Here is a 26,554-nt window from a genome sequence, read left to right on the forward strand (position 1 = left end):
AAACCCAGCGAGGTCTACGTTCACATGCACCCACGCGTGCATATTGAAACCAAATATGAAACCTGATTTGAATTGTGGGACCGCATTTCTGCTCAAAAATATGATAGAACTTCCATCCGGTGCATGAAACTTTGCTCAATTTATTTCATTGTCTATTTATTTACAGTAAAGTCTCGTTATATCGATATTCAAGGGAGTCCGAAAAAATATCGATATAACCGGGACTATCGATATATCCGATATCGATATAACGAGACTTTACTGTATTTGTATATTTTTCTTTATTTATTCATTCATGAATTTATTTATTTATTTTATGTATGTATTTGTTTTTATGTATTTATTGGATTTTTTTTATAGATATTTATTCATCTATTTTTATTTTTTTATTTATTTTTAAATGTATTTATTGATTTATTTTACTTCTTTCATCTCACCGCGTTCTCATGTTCTATTCAAGGTGGTATCACGGCCACCTGTCTGGTCCAAACGCGGAAAAGATGCTGATCGCTCGGGACGAGTCGGGCACCTTCTTGGTCAGAGAGTCGCTTTCCAAGCCGGGAGATTTCGTCCTGTCGGTTTTGACGGACGAGCGCGGCAAAACGGGCGCCAGGAGGGTTTCTCACATCAAGATCATGTGTCAGGTGGGTGACTTCACGCATTGTTGTTGTTGTTTTTTTTTTTACTTTAAAGGACAACCGACATCTCCGGACAAGTTGTGTCCATAATTTGTAAAATGGCTTCAAATGACTTCTACTGAGCGGATTTTACAAAGATTCCACCGCATATAACTATATTTTACGTTTTAAGACTCACGCTGAATATTCCGGAAGTCTTGTTTTTGAGTTGGTGACGAGTCCGTACGTGACGTCACTGAAGGAATGCCCCTGACCGAAAAAAAGGACACATTGTAGCAGTCCTTCCATCACGTCAATAGATTTTGTTTGGTCTGAAAACCTCGTGTTGCGTCAAAAAGCCGCCAGAAAAGGGCAACCAAGCTCCATGGAAGGAATTTATCAACCTGTGGAAACGGGCTGACAAATTCCCTACACGGCTTTGTCGCCATTTTCTGCCTCCCTTGGGTGCGACATTTTCCATCCCTGATGCCTCAAAATGACACGGAATAAATTATTGAATCGATTGCAAACATGTATGCTTTCCTCTTCAGAAATATCTGAATCATATACATAACTGGAGGTGTAACAAGAAAGCATATTCTCCGAATCTGAAGCCATTGTTTTGAGTCTCCAGCAATGCAAGACGTCTTGGTCACGAACTGGGGGCGGGACTTTCTGAAAATGCCCAATTCGCAGCTCAATTTTTTTGCAGATTTTGGACACTTTGTCATTTTTATTGGTGTTTTTGCATTTGACTAAAACTATCATACTGCGCGTTTTGGGTATTTTAGATGCTATAAAATGTTTTTCTGATGTCAGTTAGGAAACAAAAAAAATGGTGTCGGTTCTCCTTTAATATTACCCTTATGTTGCCCCCCCTTGAAGAATGAGCGATACACTGTGGGAGGCTTGGACATGTTTGACACGCTCAGCGACTTAGTGGACTTCTACAAACGGAAAGGCATCGAGGAAATTTCGGGCAACTGGGTGCACCTCAAACAAGTATGCTGCCATTTTTATATTATAATATATACAATAATATATATATATAATATACAGGTAACATCCGACTTACGACCGAGTTCTGTTTTGACCAAATGGTCGTAAGTTGAAATGGTTGTAAGTCGAAATCCATTCAAAATGTTGAATAGAGACTCGGAGGCTAAACGACTCGCAAACTCTCCCCCTCTGGTGCTATCACGCAGTCGATTGCTGTGCGAGAGTGAGATGCTGGCTGGCTGGCCAAAATTGTCGTACGCGTTGCCGGCCTGCTAGCGCGTTGCGGTGCCAGGCGTAGAATTAACATTTTTAAAATAGTGTCTGGAGGTCGTAGTCCTAAGTACGGGTGGTCGTAAGTCGAGCTGGTCGCAAGTCGGATGTTACCTGGATAAGTAAAATTGATTTTTATTCCGTGCGTATCCGGCAGCCATATTACTCCACCAGGGTGAACGCGGCCGACATTGACAGCCGAGTGAAAGAATTGGATCAGACGACGCTCATGCAGGAGGAAGCCGAAGGCGGGAAAATTAAGGCGGGTTTCTGGGAGGAGTTTGATGTAAGTTAAATCGCCGATTTGCGCCGTTGCGATCTTTCCAGGCCGCACGATATTAACTCATTCACTGCCATTCACCAATTCATTTGGGAATTGAAAATATGACAGAGAGCGCCATTCCCCAATTTTTTTTCTGTTTTGTTTTTTCATGTTTGGGTGCTGATAAAGCGCTGGACATGGCCTCTGGCAAGGTTTGTTTTCCTTTCCACAAGAGAGCAGAATTTTCTTTTTTTTTCCCCCTGTTAGCGCTTTGTTCCAGCTTCATGTGTTGTTAAAGCGCTATATAAACCAATATTGTATTGTATTTTGGACACTTGCCCTTATTTCAAGCTCAAATAACTCCAGACTCATATCATTTAGGAATTAACTCTGTGGGTCCTGGAATTGGAGTGACAATGACAAAAATGAAATGGATTATTATTATTATTATTATTATTATTATTATTATTATTATTATTATTATTATTGTTATTGTTATTGTTATAATTCTTGTTCTTATTATTATTATCTGGCTATGCAGCTGTCTATATAGCTGGCTAGGCTAGCTACCTAGCTGGCTACTTAGCTATCTATTTTCTATCTGTCTAGCAGGCTATATATTAGCTATCGGCTTCGCTATTAGCTGTCTATCGGGCTGGCTATCTATCTGGTTAGCTATTAGCTATATATTAGCTAGCTTTCTATTTATTTGTGTTACTTCCGGGTAGACTGAACGCTGGAGCGTATGGCTGCCACTGCTCACCCACAGAAATCCTGTGACTGTAAAGTGACCTTGAGAGTTTTGAAAGGCGCTTTGAAATGGATTCTTCTTCTTCTTCTTCTTCTTCTTCTTCTTCTTCTTATTATTATTATTATTATTATTATTATTATTATTATTATTATTATTATAAAAACCCTGGCACTGGAGTGGACACATTTTTGCACTACGTCTGGCAGTGAATGAGTTAAAATGTTGGCGGCAGTCGGCCATCTTGTTGCCGACGTCAGCAAAAGTGACTGAAAGCTGTGATCGGAACGTCCTCTCAGGCTCTTCAAAAATTGGAGGCAAAAGTGAAAAAGAGTCGCGAGGAAGGCCAGAGACCAGAGAACAAATCCAAAAACAGATACAAGAATATTCTTCCATGTAAGTCTTGTTCTGTTATCTTATTTGAAAGGCGCTTATAAATGAAATGTATATTATTATTATTTTGTCTCCACGATATTTTTTCTTTTGTTTGCTGCGTGTTACGATTTCTGTGTTATACTGCCCCCGACTGGTGGCCAACGCACATACCAAAAGGAACCCCACACTGTCTGTTGAACGGAAACAATAAGAAAAAAATAAATACATTACAAAATAAATACATTATATGTACATTACATGTAAATCAATGATTAATCAATAATAATAATAAAATTATATTATAATTATAATATCAATTTCATTAAAAAGAAGGGGTCAAAACGGATATTAAATGATTTGTCCATTGAACTGAAGCGAGTAAATAAATAAATACATAAATGAATGAGTAAATAAATAAATCAAAACTGCTGCTAAACTCTTTTTTTCATTGAACTGAAGCGAGTAAATAAATAAATAAATAAATGAGTAAATACACAAATAAATATCCAAATAAATAAATAATCGTATAAATAAATAGATGAATAAATACATGAGGTTCAAAACTGCTGTGAAATTCTTTGTCCATTAAACTGAAGCAAGTAAATAAATTAAAAAAATAAAAAAATAAATGAATGAGTAAATACAGAAATATTTAAAGAGATAAATAAATAAACACAAATAAATAGAAAGGGGGTCAAAACTGCTGCTAAATTCTTTGTCCATTGAACCGAATTAAGTGAATAAATAAATACATAAATGAACGAGTAAATACACAAATAAATACTGAAATAAATAAACAACTTTATAAATAAATAAAGACCCTAATGAGGAATACGCGGTACGGAAAATGGATGGATGGATGGATTAATAAATAGATATATCAATAAATAAATCGGAGGTTCAAAACTGCTGCTAAATTCTCTGTCCATTGAACTGAAGCAAGTAAATAAAATAAAAAATACTTAAATGAATGAGTAAATACACAAATAAATGCATGGATAAATCAATAGATAAATAAAGTGTCCTTGAGAGTTTTAAAAGGCGCTTATAAATTCAATGTATTATTATTTATGATTATTCTTCATGGCAGTCAACGACACCCGAGTGACCCTGCAGGATGCCGACCCCAATATTTTGGGTTCCGATTACATCAACGCCAACTACATGCGAGTACGTAACCCCGACCCCCACAAGCCCCCTGGTCGCCCCCCATTCCTGAAATGCTTGCCTTTGTCTTCACCTGGCGGTTTTGTAGAACACCTTGTGGGAGTCTGAGAATCCGAAAGTTTACATCGCCACTCAGGGTTGCCTGGCAACAACGGTCAACGATTTCTGGCAAATGGTTTGGCAGGAGAACACCAGGGTCATCGTCATGACGACGAGGGAGGTGGAAAAAGGGCGGGTGAGTCACACTACGGTTCTAACCGGTGATCCGACACTAAGATGCCCAAAATTGAAGCACACGTCTGACTTTTAGAAGCTCCTCTCCCTTATTTCAACATAGTTCCTTCCCACAGAATGCCTGAAGATGGCGCCAAAGCACTGCTTTTTCTCTCAGAGTGAGATTGGGCCATTTTGTGGCATTCAAAAGTTGACCCTGATCGATCGATTGAAAGTTAACCCTAATTGATCGATTGATTGATTGAAAGTTCACCCTTATCGATCGAAAGTTCACCCTGATCGATCGATCGATCAAAAGTTCACCCCGATCGATCGATCGATCAAAAGTTCACCCTGATCGATCAATTGATCGTTTGAAAGCTCACCCTGATCGATTGATCAAAAGTTGACCCTGATCGATCGATTGAAAGTTCACCCTGATTGATCGGTTGATTGATTGAAAGTTCACCCTGATCGATTGAACGTTCACCCTGATCGATTGAACGTTCACCCTTCATCGATCGAAAGTTCACCCCGATCGATCGATCAAAAGTTCACCCTGATCGATCAATTGATCGTTTGAAAGCTCACCCTGATCGATCGATTGATCATTTGAAAGTTCACCCTGATCGATCGATCGAAAGTTGACCCTGATCGATCGATTGAAAGTTCACCCTGCTTGATCGAAAGTTTATCCTGATCGATTGAACGTTCACCTTGATCAATCGATCGAAAGTTCACCCCGATCGATCGATTGATTGATCAAAGGTTCACCCTGATCGATCAAATGTTCACCCTGATCGATTGATCAGTCAAAAGTTCACCCTGATCGACCGATCAAAAGTTCACCCTGAACGATTTATTGATCGATTGATCGAAAGTTCACCCTAATTTATCGACTGATTGATTGATTGAAAGTTCACCCTGAACCTCTGTCTGCTTGTCTGCGCCCGCAGAATAAATGTGTGCCGTACTGGCCCGAGAACCAAGGCACCAAGGAGGCGGGCCGCTACGTGGTGACCTCCAAGTCGGAGAGGGAAGCGACCGATTACAAAGTGCGGGTATTGGAGGTGGCGCCCGTGAACAAGGTTGACCCCCCCGACGCACCCGCATCCCGTTAACCTCGCTTCACTCCGGTGAAACTTGCTTCACGCTTCACCCGACGATCCGCAGCCCAAACACTCCCGGACCGTCTGGCACTACCAGTACCTGAGCTGGCCCGACCACGGCGTCCCGCAGGAGCCCGGCGCCGTCCTCAGCTTCCTCACGCAAGTCAACGCCAAACAGACTGAATACCCGAATGCCGGCCCCATGATCATCCACTGCAGGTATGCGTTCACTCAACACGCAAGTAACTCGGATAGAAAGCTAGCTAGCTAATAGATAGCTAACAGATAGCTAGCTAGGCCTTCACTCAACCCGGAGGTAACTCAGATAGAAAGCTAGCTTGCTTAGAGACAGCTAATAGATAGCTAAGTAACTCAGATAGAAAGCTAGCTAGCTAATAGATAGCTAACATATAGCTAGCCAGGCCTTCACTCAACCCGCAAGTAACTCGGATAGAAAGCTAGCTAGCTAATAGGTAGCTAACAGATAGCTAGCTAGACCTTCACTCAACCCGGAAGTAACTCGGATAGAAAGCTAGCTTGCTTAGAGACAGCTAATAGATAGCTAGATAGCAAACAATTGTGTTTGGATCTAAGATTGACCCCTGAGGAACTCCGTGACATATATTGAGCCCATCCAACTGAATGCATTCCGATGTTATTTTTTTTGCACGCAGCGTTATACGATTAAAACGATCCGAGTTTTAGGATTAGCCCAAAGTTAGCGGTCGACCAATAGTTTATCCTTGAGGAATGTTATGACGCCAGAAGTACAAAGGCTTGTTTTGTTCCGCCGGTGTTTGGGAATGCTCACCCAAATCCTTCAACCCTGTTTCGCCACGAGCGCTGCCAATAACAACAAAGCCGTACCTTGACGTTTTGCTAACCCCAATTAGCACGTTTCCCAGATTACATTCTGTCGTCGCACTCATTCTACTTTTTATCCGCAGCGCTGGAATCGGTCGGACGGGCACCATTGTAGTGATTGACATGATCATTGAGACTATCGACACAATCGGTAATACCGCATAATACCCACACAAAACAAAAAAAAATCATGAAAATCAAAATGGAAGTTGAGTGTAAGTGTACGTTTGAGGTCTTTTGTCCGCCCTGCAGGTCTAAACTGCGACATCGACATCTCCAAGTACATCCAAATGGTACGCGAGCAGCGATCCGGCATGGTCCAAACCGAAGCCCAGTATAAGTTTATCTACCTATCGGTTTCCGAGTACATCCAGACCACCAAGGCCAAAGATGACGCTTCCACGGTAAAGTAGCGAGGCTGCAACATTTCCAATACAGTGCTAATACAGTGATACCTCAGTTTACAAAGCCCTTGATTTACGAACTTTTCCGTTTGAGAACGTTAAATGTATGAAAATTTTACCTTGGCATACAAACTATTTTTCGGGAGACACACGAAACGGATGTTTTGTTGGCGAACAAGCTTGTTCTCCTAACTAACTAACTTACTTACGTACTTACTTACTTACTAACTAACTAACTTACTTACCTACTTACTTACTTACTTACTTACTTACTTACTTACTTACTTACTTACTACTTGCCTACTTACCTACTTACTTACTTACTAACTTTCTTACCTACCTACCTACCTACCTACTACTTACTTACCTACTTACTGACTTACTTACCTACTTGCCTACTTACTTACTTTCTTATTTACTTACTTACATACTTACTAACTATCAGCACTTTGTGAGAGTTGAACTTTGGCCTAAATATCGATTTTAACCCCCGAGTCTGATCTCTTCCTACAGGAGCTTGAAACGGAGTACGAAAATCTGCAGCTCAAACACCCGCCGGGGAGCAGGAGCCTTGCCAAGTGAGTGAAAGTGGCGATGGTGGTCATTTGGGGGGGGGGGGTTTTCGCACAGCGGCTTCAAAACTCGCACCAAACTCGGTGACTCGGTTTTCGGCCTACTCACTGTTTTTTTTTTTTTCCTCCCATCTTTGTTGTCTTGGCAGAAGCAAAGAGTCGGACGTGTACGAGAATCTGAGCAAAACCAAGAAAGACAAGAAGAAGCCCAAATCAGACAAGAAAAGTGGCTCACTCAAGAAAGAATAACTGTTTTTTTTTAATTTGTTTTCTTTTTTTTTTGGGGGGGGGGTACATTGTGAAGCCATCTTGTGTTATTTATCTGGACCCACTTTCACAACACAACCATCAAGTATAAAATTTCAATGCGACGCCTCCCCTCCATGGACGTACGTACTGATGTCCTGAGTGACTGCATTTCCGAAGGTACTCTGACTGTACGACTTTGGGAAACGGGCTCTTGTGTTTGATTGACATTTGGACCTGCTTCTCAAAAACTTGACATGTACAATAAAAAAAGGGAACACGCTCAAGTCATGAGGAACCGTTAATAATGATATGGGAGAGTCTTTTGATGTCGTTCATATGACCCATTTTAATGCCGGTGCCATTACATAAATGCTGAAACTGGTGAGATAGATAGATAGATAGATAGATAGATAGATAGATAGATAGATAGATAGATAGATAGATAGATAGATAGATAGATAGATAGATAGATAGATAGATAGATAGATAGATAGATAGATAGATAGATAGATAGATAGATAGATAGATAGATAGATAGATAGATAGAGATATAGAGAGAGATAGATAGATATAGATATAGAGAGAGAGAGATAGATAGATATATAGAGAGAGATATATAGATAGATAGAGAGATATAGAGATAGATAGATAGAGAGATATAGATATATATATATATAGATAGAGAGATAGAGATAGATATATAGATAGATAAAATATATATGTATATATATATGTGATAGAGAGATATAGAGATAGATATATAGATAGATATATATATATATATATATATATATATATATATATATATATATATATATATATATATATATATAGATAGAGAGATAGATAGATAGATAGATGGATAGAGAGAGAGCGATAGAGATAGATAGATAGATATAGAGAGAGATAGACAGAGAGATATAGAGAGAGATAGACATAGATATATAGATAGAGAGAGATAGATAGATAAAATATATATGTATATATATATGTATGTGATAGATATATAGATAGATATATATATATATATATATATATATATATATATATATAGAGATAGAGAGACAGTGATAGATATATAGAGAGAGATAGATAAAATATATATGTATATATATATATGTGTGTGTGTGTATGCATATACAATCTTAATGTTTTCAGTATTTTTACACCATTTTTAACATACATATCTGTAAAAACGTATTAAAAAAATATACATATATTTTTTTATTTATATATTTTTTGGGAACGGGGCTTTTTTTTTAAACAAGAGCCTTTTTTTTAGGGGAGGAGTCCAGTCCTCCCTCGGGCAACAGGCTCCTCCTACCTGCTCATTATTAGGGGTGGACCTGTTAAGCCCCGCCCTCTTTTTTTTTTTTTTTTTTTTTTTTTTTTTTTAGTGAAAGGCAATCTGGAAGATTGCATTGACCCTCCTCCCTCTTTCCCTCCTTCCAAACTCTTGACATGAAGCTTTGTGAGCCTTTTGTGAGTCACTCGTTTTTTCTGCTCCTTCCCGGAATCAACTGAGCGCGCTTGCTTTGCAGCTCTCGTTTCTCACTTACTGCTGCCTACTTTGTTGCCTAAAACAACTCTCAGTATTTCACTCCGTTTTTGGGGGTTCAAGACCAAGCCAAGATGTCCAAACCTGACTACTCTGGCGTTTTCCACATGGTGGAACAAGACAACATGGACGCCTACCTCGCAGCCTTAGGTGAGATTTTACTTATGTATTTATTTATTCATTTATTGTCTTGTATGCTCATCCCGGTCATTGTTTTACACCGCACGTATTGCTTTGCTGCAGTTAAAGATGTGGGGTGGGGAAACCTGTGGCTCGCGGGCCACATTTGGGCCCCCTCATGATTTCAATGGCCTGCTTTGCAACCTCCCCCCCCCAAAAATAAAAAATCTTAATATTCATGCATAGAAATGATGTAAAACGATCTTAGCGCTCATTTAGTGCTAAAGACCAAACCGTTGTGAGATTAAGATTTGCCTGGAACTAAAACAAGACCAAGCTAACTAAAAGCCATTTAAAAAAATGACACGATAAAACTCAAATACATGGACTGCTAAAAACATCATCTGTGCAACTCTGACAAAGCACAACATGCAAAAATCTACACCCCACCCAAGATTTTTTGTTTTTTGTTGCTAAATTGGAGTCCACGAATCACTTTTCAAGGTAGTTGGTGTAGCATAAGCTAATGCTAAACTATTAGCACATTCGCCTCAAAGTACAGAGGTCACGGGTTCGATTCTAGGCTCTTGTGTGGAGTTTGCATGTTTACCCTATGCCTGTGTTGCTTTTCTCCGGGTACTCCAGTTTCCTCTCATATTAACTTTTTTTTTTTGCAATCAATGCTATTTTATTTCAACAAAAATTAATTTCCTGATGAACTTCCAAAATTTAATTTCCGGTGACATTAACTCATTCACTGCCATTCACAAATTTATTCAGGAATTGAAAATATGCGATTCCCGAATGTATGTGGGTTTTATTTTTTATGCTTGGGTGCCGATAAAGCGCTGACCATGGCCTCTGTCAATGTTTTTTTTTTTACTTTTCCACAAGGGAGCATGTTTGTTCCAGCTTCAGCTGTTGTTAAAGCGCTCTAACAACCAATTGCATTGTTTTTTTTTTTTAGACAGCTGCCCCCATTTCAAGCTCAGATAACTCCAAACCCATATAATTTAGGAATTAACTTTTTTTTTTTTCGGATGAAAAAAGATCATCTAAGGTTTCTAACACTGCATTAAATGTTTATGTCGTCCTAAAAGTCAATATTCTGTGAATTCAAGTGACAATGACAAAAACCCTGGCACTGAAGTGGACACACATTTGCACATCGTCTGGCGGTGAATGAGTTAAAAGCTCTTGAAAGGGGTCCTACCAACCCCACCCCCCAAATTTAACACGGTCCTCATTTGTAATGGCGCCTCTGCGCTATTAACAAAAATGAAACGCCCCCCCCCCCCCCACTTCAATCATGTCGCAATCTCCATTTGCAGCTGGGCATTCAAGGCCTGAGCTCATCACCCTGTCCTCTGTGTGACCCTGAGCCTGCACACACACACACACACACACACACACACACACACACACACACACACACACACACACACACACACACACATACACACACACACTCTTACACGTTTTGGCCATACAATGGGGACAAAGTGTGCGAATGATTCGCCCTGTGGGGACCCAATTTCAAAAATGATGAAACTCATAAAAATTGGATTTTAAGACCCTTTTTAGCCTGTGCTCACTCAGAAATCACGTGAAACTATAAATGAAATGTATTATTAGGTAGGTTAGGTACTAGGTTAATAGTACTAATATAATACAATATAATATAATATACAGTAAAGTCTCGTTATATCGATATTCAAGGGAGTCTGAAAAAATATCGATATAACCGGGACTATCGATATATCCGACCCTGTTTGCATGTAATTTTCTCCGTGCGTGCATAGAAATAGTATCGATATAACCGGGACTATCGATATATCCGATATCGATATAACGAGACTTTACTGTAATATAATATAATATAATATAATATAATACTAATACTAATATTACTAACCTGCAATTCTCCCTTTCCTCAGACATCAACTTTGCTCTGAGGAAAATCGTGTGTCTACTCAAGCCCACCAAGGAAATCAGCCACAATCCGTCCACGGGGGCCATGACGATCCGGACTCTCACCACCTTCAAAAACTTCAACATGGACTTTGTCATCGGACAGGAGTTTACGGAGGACTTGGGCCCCGTGGACGGTCGCACGTGTCAGGTTGGTCCTCCAACGGCGCCGGGAAGGGAATGTAATCAGCCCCTCCCTAAAAAAAGGTTTTATATTTCAATGTTTGAGCAAAGTCGGCCGGACCTCCTGCGGGATTTTGGTGTTGCAGCTGCCTCCTGTGGTTCAGCTCACAATGGCCTGTGTGTGTGTGTGTGTGTGTGTGTGTGTGTGTGTGTGTGTGTGTGTGTGTGTGTGTGTGTGTGTGTGTGTGTGTGCGTGTGTGTGCGTGTGTGTGTGTGTGTGTGTGTGTGTGTGTGTGCGTGGTTAATGAGAGGAAAAAGTTCATACCACAAAAAGTCAAAAAATATTTTCACCAAATTCACTACAGTGGTGAGGACTTTGAATGTACACATTCAGAAACCTCACTCCTGCTGTTATTTCAGTTTTCAGCAAATATATATTTTTGTGTCGATTTAATTGCGGTTTTGTCAAACCACAACAACTGAAAGAGGAGAAGAAATTGATTTAGTTGCAGATTTACTGTTAAAGCTATTTTCAAGACGGACCTTTCACCAATAGATGGACATCATTAAGCTTCGAAGCTAGCAAAAATAGCAAATAATATTGACATTTTATGAGGTTGTCATGACGTTCATAGTAAAAATTCGAACAGTTTAATTACAGTATTTCTTACGTTTCTTCAAGTCATTTCCCGGCCAACGGCACCCTCTAGTGGATTGATTCAGGCATAGCACTACTGAAGGCCTCGGTATGAAATTTAAGTTCTGTCAAGCTTTCCAAATGTTGCGCAGAAACAATTTAATAAAATAAGCGATCTCGGAATTGGGATGAAAGAGGGTTTGAAAGATGCTAACTACTTAGCATGCAGAACACATGTGCTCTTGTCCTCACAACATGTCTTCGATTACCCCCTTACCCCCGTTAGACCACCGTGAGCTGGGAAGGCGACAAGCTGGTTTGCGTACAGCGCGGCGAGAAGCAAGGCCGAGGATGGACGCACTGGTTGGATGGCAACAAGTTACATCTGGTGAGACTTTTTTATTTAGCATCTTCAATTCGCAAATGGAAAGTTCCAGAAATCATAAAGATCTGAGGAATTTCGGGGAGAAGGTGGGGGAGGGGTTGCCGAGGCTTGACAAAAAAGGAGTCACTGAAGGATTTGCTTTCAAAAAGAGGAGCTCAGTAGGCTAGCTATTAGCTATATAGCTATCTAGCTATCTATTAGCTATGTCCTTGAGAGTTTTGAATGGCGATTATAATAATATTATATTTTATTTATCTGCGCCTTTCAAAACTCTCAAGGTCACTTTATAGTCACAGGATCCGTTTTTCTGTGGGCGAGCAGCGGCAGCCACACGCGCCAGTGTTCACTCAACCGGCAATTACTCAAATAGATCAAGTTAGCTAGGGAAAAGCTGAAAGGAAAATAAGAAGAGGAGATCAAGTTAGCTATCTAGCTAGCTAATATATAACTAAAAGCTAGCTAGCTTGCAAGCTAGCTAGTTAGACAGCTAATAGATAGCTAGCTAGGTAGCCAGCAACGGTGACCCCGTTCAACTGGTAATAACTCAAATAGATCAAGTTAGCTAGCTAGCTAATAGATGACTAATAGCTAGCTAGTTAGACGGCTAATTGATAGCAAATAGATAAATACAATGCATTATTATACAATGCTTGCTAGCTAGTTAGACAGCTAATATATAGCTAATAGATAGCTAGCTAGGTAGCCAGCAACTGTGACCCCATTCAACCGGGAATAACTCAAATAGATCAAGTTAGCTAGCTAGCTAATAGATGACTAATAGCTTGCTAGTTAGACGGCTAATTGATAGCAAATAGATGAATACAATACATGATTATTATTAGTAGTAGTAGCTATCTATTAGCTGGCTAGGTAGCTTTCAATGTTATTTTAGTTACTTCCGGGTTGAGTGAACACTAGCGCGTGTGGCTGCCGCTGCTCACCCACAGAAAAACTTATCCTGTGACTGTAAAGTGACCTTGAGAGTTTTGAATGGCGCTTATAAATGAAATGTATTATTATTATTAAAAAAAAGATTAGCGGGGTCAAATTATGATGACAATGGGGGTGGGGGGGGCGGGGCTAGCCTCCATTTTGCAGTCTTCCCCTCATGGCCTCTTTCCTTCTCCGCAGGAGATGAGAGTGGAAGGCGTCGTCGCCACGCAAGTGTTCAAAAAGGCCGATTGAAGTCTCTCAAAATGGCGGACACCCACGTGACGGAGGGGGAAGGGGGGACCCTGCCCGATACGCCTCGAAAAGTGATGATCGTGGATTAGATTAATAGTTTAGAAACTGAAAACGACAACAAACGATGATCCCAAAACACTTTGAACGCCTGACAAGATCCAATCAACACTCCCCAAACAGCTTTGAACGCAGCACGCCGCTGGTACACGCTGAGCGACGCGGCAGTTAGCGCTTGGGAGGCTAGCTAGCGCCAACCCCAAATTGCCGGAACCATACAGTCGTCGCGCCAGTTATCTGTCAAGTCCTAGATAAATAAGTAAACAAACATATCTATTATATTCAGCAAAAGAAGAAGCTATCTAGATAGCTAGCTGTTTAGCTAGCTAGCTCTTAGCTATCTATTAGCTAGCTAGTTTTCTATCAATTTGAGCTACTTCCTGTTAGTTATATAACTTTATAGCTATCTAGCTATCTATTGGCTATCTATTAGCTATCTATTAGCTAGCTAACTTTCCATCTATTTGAGTTACTATCGGGTTGGGTGAACGCTGGCGCGTGTGGCTGCCGCTGCTCACCCACAGAAAAACTTATCCTGTGACTGTAAAGTGACCTTGAGAGTTTTGAAAGGCGCTTATAAATTAAATGTATTATTATTTAGCGACATAAACACGAGAACTGTGCTGGTTTTAATTTGATGTTACGTTCTAATTTTGAGAAGCTAACATGCGCTAAAGCTAGCATGCGCACCGTCTCGGTGCTGTTGTGCTAACTTTCAAACGCAAATCAAACATGTTTTAAGATTGCGTGTGCGTGTGCGTGTGTGCGTGTGTGTGTGTGTGTGTGTGTGTGTGTGTGTGTGTGTGTGTGTGTGTGTGTGTGTGATGTAACTGAATTCTTTTGTGTATGATGGTACAAACTGTGTGAGACAGCAAAGGCAATTTAATATTTGGACGTTTTTAACCACAATTGTTTTGAAATAAATCATCAAACAAAGTCAAAGGAAAAAAAATCTTGTTAAAAAAAAAATCAAGTTGCGGGGTCAAAAGTCGCGTTAATAATTCACCACAGACCAAGGTCGTCGCCGTCGTTTGGGATGTTTCGTCATACTCAGTTTTTATCTCGTCTTGTTTGTTTTGTTTAATTGGTTTCGTTCAAAACACAATGCAATACATACATATTGGTTCATATAGCGCTTTTAACAACATTCAGTGCAGCGGAAAAAAAACCTTAGACACTCATGTTTCATCAGAAAAAAAAAGAGTTAATTCCTAAGTTATATATGTCTGGAGTTATCTGAACTTGAAATGGGGGTGGCTGTTCAAAACACAATGCAATGCATACATATTGGTTCATATAGCGCTTTTAACAACATTCAGTGCAGCGGGAAAAAAAACCTTAGACACTCTTGTTTCATCAGGGAAAAAAAGAGTTAATTCCTATGTTATATAGGTCTGGAGTTATCTGAGCTTGAAATGGGGGTGGCTGTTCAAAACACAATGCAATACATACATATTGGTTCATATAGCGCTTTTAACAACATTCAGTGCAGCGGGAAAAAAAACCTTAGACACTCTTGTTTCATCAGGGAAAAAAAGAGTTAATTCCTAAGTTATATAGGTCTGGAGTTATCTGAGCTTGAAATGGGGGTGGCTGTTCAAAACACAATGCAATACATACATATTGGTTCATATAGCGCTTTTAACAACATTCAGTGCAGCGGAAAAAAAAACCTTAGAGACTCTTGTTTCATCAGAAAAAAAGAGTTAATTCCTAAGTTATATATGTCTGGAGTTATCTGAGCTAAAAATGGCGGTGGCTGTTCAAAACACAATGCAATACATTCATATAGCGCTTCAACAACAGATGAAGCTGGAACAAAGCGCTAACATGTAAAAAAATGGAAATGCTGCCCCCTTGTCAGAAAGGAAAAAAAAAATTCCCAGAGGCCATGGCCGGCGCTTTACCGGCACCCTTGTCATGTTTTCCTTTCACTATCGAAATGAGAAGGGTCATTCGGGGGCACGGATTGCGCAAGCGGCAAAGTTCCTGGCAATCATGCGGAGCTTTGCCAAACATTTGGGGCAGACTTTGACACGGTCGCTTCACGTCGTGCCATAAATGCTGAGCGGCGGACTCGGACGCCACAGCAAATGTCACAATGGAGTGGGGCGCTTGTTTCCTGGGGTGAGTTTTCATCAGGCTTCCCTGCGTCAACTTTGCATTCTTCTTCTGGGTTTTCTGCGGGTGCGCCGGTTTCATAAAACATACCCAAAAACGTGCACGGGAGGTGAAATAAATCGTTTAAATTGTCCAGAGGTGCCAGTGTAAATAGTTGTTGGTCTCTCCTGCGATTGGCTGGCGATCGGTTCAGGGTGTCCCTCGCCTCATAGCTGATGACGGCTAGGATAGGCTCCGGGACACTCACAAAACTCTTGAGGGTAACTCAACCTATCGAGCTATCTAGCTCAGTCTCTAGCTCGCTATCTCTCTAGCTAGATAGCTGGCTGGCTACCCAGCTAGCTAGCCAGCATGCCAGCTATCTATCTAGCTATCTCCATATATTCATATTCTCCGCCCCTCAAAATGACAAAAAGGGACAAAGATGGCAGCTATCGATCTATCTAGCTTGTTATCTAGCTTGCTATCTAGCTCACGATCTAGCTAGCTCGCTATCTAGCTTGTTATCTAACTTTCACTAGCTATCTCTCGAGCTAGCTCGCTTCCCCCTTGCTAGCTAGCTAGCTAGCGAGGGGGAAGCTATATAGCTGGCTAGCTATATATAGCTATGTAGCTTCTTTATAGCTATATAGCTAGCTACCTAGCCACCTATCTATCTAGCTATCACCATATATTCCTATTCTCCGCCCCTCAAAATGACAGAAAGGGGGCAAAGATGGCAGCGAGCTATCAGTCTACCTATCTAGCACACTATCTAGCTTGCTATCTAGCTTGCTACATAGCTCACTCGATAGCTATCTCTCTAGATACCTAGCTTCCCCTCAGCTAGCCGGCTAGGGGGAAGTTAGATAGCTGGCGACCTATTTTCCGCCCCTATAAATAACAAAGTGGGCAAAGATGGCAGTGAGCTATCTATCTAGCTAGCTAGCTATTTAGCTACTTATTTGTTTATCTATTGTTTATATATCTATTTATAAATGTAATTGCTTGATTATTTGTTTGTTTCTATTTACTTTGGGTGTCCTTAAATATATTCAGTATCTGTTTGTTTATTTGTCTATTTATTTATGTACTTTTATTTATTTTTTATGTATCTATTTATTCATTTGTTTATTTCTTTCTGGTTTTTATTTATTTTTGGAGTGCTTAATTTCTGTTTTTTCCCCTTAGTTTTAGTATGTTAGCTTTAGCTTTCTTTTCATTTGTTTTCGCTTAATATTAGATATCAAGTAGACAGGATGAACTTATTTATTTTGAAAGCTTTTGCGTTTATCTTATTTGCTTAACTGCGACAAACCGATTCCACTTTGGCTCTCTCTCACACTTTTCTTTTAGGTTTCTGTGTTTGGTGGTCTTTGAGCCCTGGAGACAGTTCGACCAGGATACCAAATCAAAAGGTTTCTACTATCTTTGTGACTGATTTATTTTTACTGTATATGATACTTGTCCATGTTAAGCGCTTTTTTCCAGCTTCAGCTGTTGTTAAAGCTCGATATAAATCAATATGGACTGTATTGTATTGTATTGTATTGTATTGTATTGTATTGTATTGTATTGTATTCCGGAATATTCTCTCTTGGAAAACAAAAGGATGCTTTCGAATTGCTGTAAAGTGGCATTGAGAGTTTTGAAAGGCGCTTATAAATTAAATGTATTATTATTATTATTATTATTATTATTATTATTATCTGGCTACCTGGCTATCTGTCTGGCTGGCTAGCTATCTAGCTAGCTATATATTCTCTATCTAGCTGGATGGCTATCTAGCTAGGTATCAGTTGGCTATCGATTGGATAGCTAGCTAGCTAGCTAGCTAGCTAGCTATCTATCTATTTGAGTCACTTCCGGGTTGAGTAAATGCTGGCGCGTGTGGCTGCCGCTGCTCACCCCCAGAAAGAACTTATCCTGTGACTGTAAAGTGACCTTGACAGTTTGAAAGGCGCTGAGAAATGAAATGTATTATTATTATTATTATCATCATTTGCTATCTATTACCTCTGGCTGGCTAGCTGGCTATGTGGCTGGCTAGCTAGCTATTTAGCTAGCTATCTATTCACTATCTAGCTAGCTGGCTATGTAACTAGGGATCTGTTGGCTATCGATTGACTAGCTAGCTAGCTTTCTATCTATTTGAGTTACTTCTGGGTTGAGTGAACGCTGGCGCGTGTGGCTGCCGCTGCTCACCCCCAGAAAGAACTTATCCTGTGACTGTAAAGTGACCTTGAGAGTTTTGAAAGGTGCTTATAAATTAAATGTATGTTATTATTGTCCTACACGGTTCACGATTGCCCATTTGAGCACCAAAAGCAGTTTTTCAGACCCCGGTGAGGGTTTTAGGAGGGGGGCAATCGAAGACATTAACTGCTCCCAACTCATTTATGCTTTCTCAGGATTTTGCGACAAGGATATATTTCACCAGTCAGAGGGTTACCTATTCAGCCCCGGATACCCCCACCAACCCCCAACCCACGCCGTGTCCTGCCGCTACCACATCGCCGCCAAACCCGGCTACTACATCTCTCTTAACTTCTCCGACGACTTCCACATCGAGAGCGCCGTACCGCAGCACGACGCCATCTGCCCTTATCATTGGCTTCAGGTAAGAGTACTACTGATGTGTCATTCGCGAACGAGCCGGTTCTTAGTGCCGGATTTCTGAAGTGTACGAAGTGAACCGGTTCCTAACAAGGAGCCGGAAATGGGAGCCGACTTTTTTTGTCCTCTATTCCCCGCCCCCAGTCTTCGGTTAAAGGACAACCGACGTCTGCGGACAAGTTGTGTCCATAATTTGTAAAATGGTTTCAAATGACTTCTATTGAGTGTATTTTACATAGATTCCACCGCATATATCTATATTTTACCTTTTAAGACTCTCGCTGAATATTCCAGAAGTCTTGTTTTTGAGTTGGTGACGAGTCCGTACGTGACGTCACTGAAGGAACGCCCCTGACCGGAAAAAGGACACATTGTAGCTGTCCTTCCATCACGTCAATGGATTTTGCTGTACTTGGCTGGGCCGAAAACTTCGTGTAGCACAAAAAAAGAGGCAGAAGAGGGCGACAAAGCTCCATGTGAGGAATTAATCAGCCTGTGGAACCGGGCTCCCCCAGATACTTCAAAATGACACGGAATAAATTATTTAATCAATTGCAAACATGTATGCTTTCCTCTTCAGAACTATTTGAATCATATTCATAACTGGACCAGTAACAAGAAAGCATATTCTCCGAATCTGAAGCCATTGTTTTGATTCTGCAGCAAGGCAAGACTTATTGGCGTGACATCACGAACAAGGGGGCGGGATTTATTGGTGTTTTGCATTTGACAAAAAAATATCATACTGCGTGTTTTGGGTATTTCAGATGCTATAAAACGTTTTCTGAGGTCAGTTAGGAAACCAAAAAATGATGTTGGTTGTCCTTTAAGCAAGAAAAACAAACAAACAAATTCACGAGCCATTTGGGAGCCATAAGAGCCAGATCTTTTTAGTGAGCCGAGCCAAAAGAACCGGCTCTCTGAAAAGAGCCGGAACTCCCATCACTAAAGCGTACTCGCCAGTCGGTTGACCCTCTTTGAATTTCTTCTTACCTCCTCACCCTCGTTTTTTTGGGGTTAGGTGATCATGCCAGGCCGTGACCCCATGAAGCTGTGCGGTGACAAGAGCCCCGGGGTGATAGACACCAACTCCAGCAGGGTGACTCTGGACTATCGCATGGACGGCAAAGGCCTGAGTCGAGGCTGGAGTCTGCACTTTAGCACGCGCAGTAAGTGGTTTCGTTCGCGACCCCACGCGAGGGGGTCTCGACCCATCGTAACCTTTTGGATTTGGGTTGGTGGGGGTCTCCAGGAGTCCAATGTCCGAATCCAGGCAAGGTTACTAACGCAAGAGGCCCCTCCAGAGTGGCGAAATACTTCTATGGGGATCGCATTTTCGTGCGATGTCATCAAGGACATAAAATGATGATGGTATGCTTAAACGCTTGCTAATTCTGTATTCTGGGCACTTAACTCATTCACTGCCATTCACAAATTTATTCGGGAATTGAAAATATGACGTATTCCCGAATTTGTTCGGGTTGATTTTCTTCATGCTTGGGTGCCGCTAAAGCACTGGCCATGGCCTCTGGCAATGTTTTTTTTTACTTCCACAAGGCGGCAGCATTTCTCTTTTTTCCATGTTTGCACTTTATTCCAGCTTCAGCTGTTATTAAAGCGCTATATAAACCAATGTGGATATATTGTATTTTGGACAGTTGCCCTTATTTCAAGCTCATATAACTCCAGACGCATACAGGTTTATTTCCAATACAGTGCTAATACATCTGCTTCCAAAATGAATTGATTCCGGGGGAAAAAATATCTTAGCTAATGTTAGAAAATGTTGTAAGTTGAGACGCAGTCTCCATGTAAATGCCCTAATCTGTTCCAAGTGCATCAAAATTCATACATAGACTTCTTCTTGTTCTTGTTCTTCTTGGTCTTCTTGTTCTTGTTATTGTTCTTCTTCTTCTTCTTGTTGTTCTTGTTCTTGTTCTTGTTCTTCTTCTTCTTCTTCTTGTTCTTCTTCTTATGGTTCTTGTTCTTATGGTTCTTGTTCTTCTTGTTCTTCTACTTGTTCTTCTTGTTCTTCCTTGTTCTTCTTCTTGTTCTCCTTGTTCTTCTTGTTCTTGTTATTTTTCTTGTTCTTCTTCTTCTTGTTCTTCTTGTTCTTCTTCTTGTTCTTCTTCTTGTTCTTCTTCTTGTTCTTCTTGTTCTTCTTGTTCTCCTTGTTCTTCTTGTTCTCCTTGTTCTTCTTGTTGTTGTTCTTCTTGTCCTTCTTGTTGTTCTTCTTCTTGTTCTTCTTCTTGTTCTTCTTATTCTTCTTGTTCTTCTTCTTGTTCTTCTTCTTATTATTATTCTTCTTGTTCTTGTTCTTCTTCTTGTTCTCCTTGTTCTCCTTGTTCTTCTTGGTGTTGTTCTTCTTGTCCTTCTTGTTCTTCTTCTTCTTGTTCTTCTTGTTGTTCTTCTTATTCTTCTTGTTCTTCTTCTTGTTCTTCTTCTTATTATTATTCTTCTTGTTCTTGTTCTTCTTCTTGTTCTCCTTGTTCTTCTTGTTCTCCTTGTTCTTCTTGTTCTCCTTGTTCTTCTTGTTCTTCTTCTTGCTCCAATTCACAATCAGAAATATTTTTTTCTCAGGGTGGTCAACTGTTGGACAGTTTCTCGACGACGTGCCATGAGAATGGACAGTGGCGTGACTCCATACAGGACTGCAAATGTATGTCAAAGACAAGATAAAACTGCTGTCAGACCTCAGTATTGATAGCTTATCTATATTTTCTGTCATCTCCCTTGCAGCATACCGTTGTCATGAACCCAAACCATTGAAAAACGGATGGATGAAGTACTTGTCTGGTACTCCCAATGAATACCTGTCGGTCATTCAGTTGGGCTGTGATACTGCCTACTCTCTCCATGATTACGACAACGGTGTGAGGTTTTGGCTTGATGGATAATAACAAAATATTGGCTGAATCATGAGACATAAATACAAGCGTTGTTCAAAAAAAAAATAGTATGTGTGACACCAAATTAAAAGACAGCTAAAGCTTGCACTAAAACTAAAGGGAAAAAAACGGAATTTAAGAACCACAACAAATATATAAATTGATCAATAAACTACAAATAAATATAACAATAATAATACATTTCATTTATAAGCGCCTTTCAAAACTCTCAAGGTCGCTTTACAGTCACAGGAGACGTTTTTCTGTGGGTGAGCAGCGGCAGCCACAGACACCAGCGTTCACTCAACCCACATGTAACTCAAATAGATAGAAAGCTAGATAATAGATAGCTAGCAGCTAGATAGCTATATAATAATAATAATAATACATAATATACATTATATATATATATATATATATATATATATATATATATATATATATATATATATATATATATATATATATATATATATATATATATATATATATATATATATATATATATATATATATAAAACACACATGTATAATAAATCACAAATATAAATGAAAAAATACAGACAGATTTGTTGTGTTTATTTGCGTAGTTATAATATACGCGAGTATAGATCGTCACGACGGAAGCCTGAAGCCGCCAAAGCGTAACTTAGTTGAGTATAGTTACAAACTATACTTAACATCCTAGTAGGCTAAAGGATTTTTCACTATAAACTTAATTGCGCAGTTACAAAAATACGAAATATTTAAAGAAAAGTATTTTGCCTACACTAAAACAAAATAAAAAAAGTTAAGATGTAAAAAAAAATATTTTGATGAAGATTTCCCATAATGCTTTGAGGTATGTGACGTAATCGCCAGTGGGACGACTATGTTTGTAGCATTTAGACAACGAGTGCGATTTAGCGGCAGAATTATTTTTGACGTTCAAACGACTTGGCCAGTCAACTTTTTTTTTAATTTACATCATTCGTCTGGATCGCCTAGCATCATTCGGCCATCCCAAATAAAGTCTTTGGCCTACACTAAACAAACAAAAAGTTAATATGTAAAACATGTTATTTTGATGAAAATCTCCCATAATGCCTTGAGGTATGTGACGTCATTACCAGTTGGACGATGGGGTAAATGCTATGTTTGTAGCATTTAGCTGACAAGTGCTGTTTATCGGCAGAATTCTTTTTGCTGTTCAAACGATTTGGCCACTTAAAAATGTTTACTACTCCACCACGTTGGCTCCGCGCGTCCGGATATCATTCGACCAACCATAATCTCGTGACTTTCCTCGCATCTAGAAATATTTCTGACCATCTCGCTTGTTCTCTGTGACTCCAATCGCTCCCCCCACACCCCCCTCTCCCAGTGACGTACACTTGTGAAGCAGACGGAGAATGGAGCTCCAACGTGGGAAACGTTCAATCCCCTTTCTGCACACCAGGTACTGTGTACAGCACAAATATCAAAGTCAAGGGCCGAGGGACCAAATATGGCGGGCTCCTTTTATATTTTATTATTTATCATTTATTTATGGGTTTATTGTTCTGTGTATTGTTCATTTAATTGTAAAGTGTCCTTGGGTGTTCTGAAAGGAGCTTCGAAATTAAATGTATTCTTCTTCTTCTTCTTCTTGTTCTTCTTATTCTTATTCTTCCTCTTATTCTTCTTATTACTATTATTATTATTACTATTATTATTGTTGTTGATGTTGTTATTATTACTATTATTATTATTACTATTACTATTATTACCATTACTATTATTGCTATTATTATTATTGCTATTACTATTATTATTACGATTATTATTATTATTATTATTACTATTATTACTGTTACTATTATTACTATTACTATTCTTATTATTGTTATTATTATGATTGTTATGATTTTGATTGTTATGATTCTTCTTCTTCTTCTTCTTCTTCTTCTTCTTCTTCTTCTTCTTCTTCTTCTTATTATTATTATTATTATTATTATTATTATTATTATTCTCAAGCCATTTATCCATCCGACGGCTGCCTCCTCGGGCGCCATCTTGGAAGTCCAAGAAGGCTGCCTCCACAGGCGCCATCTTGGAAGTACAAGATTGCCATTCAATTTCTAAAATGTCAAAGAAAAATATGCTGGGATGTCTTTTTTTTTTTTTACCCGCACACACATCCCCCTTCTCAAACTCATGTTGTTTTTATTGTTTTCATTGTAGACTGCGGGAAGCTGGACGAAGACAGCGTGATTCCCCACGGCGGCGTCCCGTGGCAAGCCTTCCTGTTGTTTGAAAACTTGAAAGGGTCTGCCGTAGTCATTGGCGACCGCTGGCTCATGACTGCGGCGCACTTCGCCTCTTACCTAAAAGAAGATGTAGATGAGGTAAAATGGGGGAAGGCCATGTGGGGGTTGATGATTTGAGATAACTTTGAACCGAGGTTGGGATTCGGAGTGACGTTTCTCTCTCACCCTCCATGTTGACAAGGTGCGGATCGTCGTGGGAGTGGTGGATGTTTCGGAACACAGTTTCATTTCGGTGTCGGCGGCTTCGGTTCACGTCCACCCGAATTTCCACTACAAGGACTTCTCCTTGAACCACGACATCGCTTTGATCAAACTGAAAGAACCGCTCACTTTCAATCAAACCGTCAAACCCATCTGCTTGCCCAACGTTCACACCCTGCACGTCGCCGGGACATTGGGGTAAATATTTATTTGGATTTTTTTTTTTTTTTACCACTGGTGCGTCGGATCGATTTATCCAGATTGACGGTAGCAGTCAAAAGTTTGAAAACACCTTTCGATTGAAATGATCTGTGGAGAAACTCTCAAAAGTGAAATATGGACTAGTTTCAACTTTATTGATAGTTCAAAGGCAGAGTGCAGACTGCAAGGTTAAAATATCCCATCAAACAGGCTCCACAAATAACCCACACAAGCCGTCAGTTCAATTTGAAATGAAAAGACAAGCAAAGGAACCAGCTATTCATGAAGTTTCTCGTGTATCTGCCTGCATCTGTTGCTGTTGCAATATCACAACTTCCAAGATATACAACCCAGAGTTCCTTGAGACGCTTTATGCAAAAAGCTAGCCATTCCATCAAGCCATCAACGACCATCACAAAGGTAAATAAAACGACTTTATTATACAGTACAGTTTATTTCTTTAATTCCAATACCATCACACATTTATTATACATAAAATAAGGTATATTGTGTGTAGTTTTAAGGATTATTTAGTTGAAAATTATGTTTTATGGGGACCTGGGAACTGATTATTCTCATTTTAATTGTTTCCTATGGGAAATCAATGTTTGAAATACACACATTTCACCTTACAGACACTTTCTGGGAACCAATTAAGTTTGTAAGCCAAGGTATCACTGTATGTGCGAAACTAAATGAAAAGAAAGCTAAATCTTACACTAAACACACTAAAACTAAAGGGGAAAAATGAATTTAAGAATGCCAATTAGTCAAGAAATACATTAAAATATAAATTTATAAATAAGCAATTAATACATATTACATATATAATAAATTACACATAAGTTAAATATATATATATATATATATATATATATATATATATATATATAAGCTAGCTAGCTAATAGATAGCTAATAGATAGCCAGGTTGATAGCCAGTCAGCCAGCCAGTTATAGATACATGTAAATTTTTAGATATGTAAATTTATTTGGCAATTAAATAACATCAAATGATGTAAATTTCGATCCCTATTTTTTTCCTTACATTCTAAATTCAAAGGGAATTCATCAGTGAATGCGGCAACAAGTCATGTAGTTCAGTTTTGAACCCTTAATAACCCTTAATTTTATGACTATACAACCTTAACTGCAGCTACAGCTGCGACTGCGACTCATATAAAAAAATGTGGTGTGATTTACTACAAGTCCACTAGAGGGTAGCGTCAGCCAGGAAATAAGGCCTGCAAGAAGGCCTGGATGTCGCCAACTCGAAATCGTCTTGGTTAAAGAAAGCAACCATTTTTTTTCGACACTTATTTGATGCGACAGGTTGTTGTGACCTTGGTCACAAAAAAATGCTGAAATGTGATTGGTTCAAAGCTAAAATACGAAAATAGACATCTGGAAGCAGCACATCAGGGGAAAAGCAATGAAAGGAAACTGAAATTTAGAATTATTTCATCAGAATTCACGGACAAAATATAATTCACATCAGTCTGTGATTCAGATATTTTTAGGCCAGCAGAGAAGGCCTTGAAGGCCCTGACCCTCACCCACTATTCAAATGTGACATTTATGGCATTGAAAAAAAAATCAGACTAAGATAAATGATCTTTAATCATGTAGTGATTTATGGGATTTCTTCCCATTTTATTTTGTTCCAGAAACGTACCAAATATGGCCTTCATACGACACCCATATTCGCATAATCGGGGAGATCAGTCGGCCACGCCCTGGACGACGCTCACCGACATCACGTGCCACACGTTACGCGACAAAGTCATCCGCAACGGGGACGGAGACATGCCGCTGCTGTCACACAGCATGTTCTGTAGCCAACATCCTCAAATTTCACATCACATATTTGAAAGTCTCAGCGGCGCCCCCTTCATCGTCCAATCCAAAGGTTTGCATTGGGCCGTCGGCGTTGCTAGCTGGGGCAATCGCTACTCTGACGACAACAACGGCATTCGCTACTTTACCAAAGTTATCGACTATATCGACTGGATCCGAGATACCATACAGAATAACTGAATTGATCCGACGTGATCGTTTTTCGATTGACGGGCGACGTTGAGAATAAAGGAAATGATATGACCGTTACTCTGCGTATCCGTGGTCACTTTGTGTTTTTTGGAACAAACTAAGACTATTTAATAATAATCATCATCATCATCATCATACATTTCATTCATAAGCGTCTTTCAAAACTGTCACCGACAAAATGGTCGTAAGTCAAACGGTCGTAAGTCAAACGGTCGTAAGTCAAACGGTCGTAAGTCGAAATCCATTCAAAATGGCCGATGGGAGGTAAAGTCTCGTTATATCGATATCGGATATATCGATAGTCCCGGTTATATCGATACTATTTCT

The 26,554-nt window shown here is 39.7% G+C and overlaps 3 protein-coding genes across 3 annotated transcripts in view; all 3 read left to right on the forward strand.

Moving 5' to 3' along the window:
• Positions 1–8,133, forward strand: part of ptpn6 (protein tyrosine phosphatase non-receptor type 6) — a 12,685-nt gene extending 4,552 nt beyond the window's left edge. The window contains exons 5-16 of the mRNA XM_088999057.1: positions 461–644; positions 1,503–1,619; positions 2,044–2,172; positions 3,196–3,292; positions 4,362–4,441; positions 4,527–4,673; positions 5,608–5,739; positions 5,825–5,979; positions 6,708–6,775; positions 6,877–7,028; positions 7,542–7,606; positions 7,750–8,133. Of these exons, the coding sequence (XP_088855183.1) occupies positions 461–644; positions 1,503–1,619; positions 2,044–2,172; positions 3,196–3,292; positions 4,362–4,441; positions 4,527–4,673; positions 5,608–5,739; positions 5,825–5,979; positions 6,708–6,775; positions 6,877–7,028; positions 7,542–7,606; positions 7,750–7,849 (1,426 nt within the window). The 3' untranslated portion in view covers positions 7,850–8,133. The remainder of the gene's footprint in view (positions 1–460; positions 645–1,502; positions 1,620–2,043; positions 2,173–3,195; positions 3,293–4,361; positions 4,442–4,526; positions 4,674–5,607; positions 5,740–5,824; positions 5,980–6,707; positions 6,776–6,876; positions 7,029–7,541; positions 7,607–7,749) is intronic.
• A 1,149-nt stretch (positions 8,134–9,282) lies between these two features.
• Positions 9,283–14,842, forward strand: rbp5 (retinol binding protein 1a, cellular). Its single transcript, XM_088998360.1, has 4 exons — positions 9,283–9,557; positions 11,465–11,649; positions 12,545–12,646; positions 13,775–14,842. The coding sequence occupies exons 1-4, from the start codon at positions 9,482–9,484 to the stop codon at positions 13,826–13,828; spliced, it is 417 nt and encodes a 138-aa protein (XP_088854486.1). The 5' UTR covers positions 9,283–9,481; the 3' UTR covers positions 13,829–14,842.
• A 1,074-nt stretch (positions 14,843–15,916) lies between these two features.
• Positions 15,917–26,284, forward strand: c1r (complement C1r). Its single transcript, XM_088998602.1, has 11 exons — positions 15,917–16,012; positions 17,342–17,403; positions 18,397–18,605; positions 19,623–19,770; positions 19,854–19,972; positions 21,182–21,260; positions 21,341–21,472; positions 22,853–22,927; positions 23,692–23,855; positions 23,959–24,176; positions 25,846–26,284. Exons 1-11 carry the CDS (start codon positions 15,987–15,989, stop codon positions 26,213–26,215), a joined length of 1,602 nt encoding a protein of 533 aa, XP_088854728.1. The 5' UTR covers positions 15,917–15,986; the 3' UTR covers positions 26,216–26,284.
• Positions 26,285–26,554: the final 270 nt, after the last annotated feature.

Source organism: Hippocampus bargibanti, linkage group LG06 (assembly GCF_051943395.1).
Source record: "Hippocampus bargibanti isolate YZ-2025 linkage group LG06, ASM5194339v1, whole genome shotgun sequence".
Lineage (NCBI taxonomy): Eukaryota > Metazoa > Chordata > Actinopteri > Syngnathiformes > Syngnathidae > Hippocampus > Hippocampus bargibanti.

Bases quoted from the DNA above. Each gene is read 5' to 3' on its own strand.
- rbp5 (XM_088998360.1), top strand. From the start codon at position 9,482: ATGTCCAAACCTGACTACTCTGGCGTTTTCCACATGGTGGAACAAGAC. The intron at 9,558-11,464 runs GTGAGATTTTAC...CCCTTTCCTCAG, and splicing joins CGCCTACCTCGCAGCCTTAG to ACATCAACTTTGCTCTGAGG. The intron at 11,650-12,544 runs GTTGGTCCTCCA...TACCCCCGTTAG, and splicing joins TGGACGGTCGCACGTGTCAG to ACCACCGTGAGCTGGGAAGG.
- c1r (XM_088998602.1), top strand. From the start codon at position 15,987: ATGGAGTGGGGCGCTTGTTTCCTGGG. The intron at 18,606-19,622 runs GTAAGAGTACTA...TTTTGGGGTTAG, and splicing joins GCCCTTATCATTGGCTTCAG to GTGATCATGCCAGGCCGTGA. The intron at 22,928-23,691 runs GTACTGTGTACA...TTTTCATTGTAG, and splicing joins ATCCCCTTTCTGCACACCAG to ACTGCGGGAAGCTGGACGAA.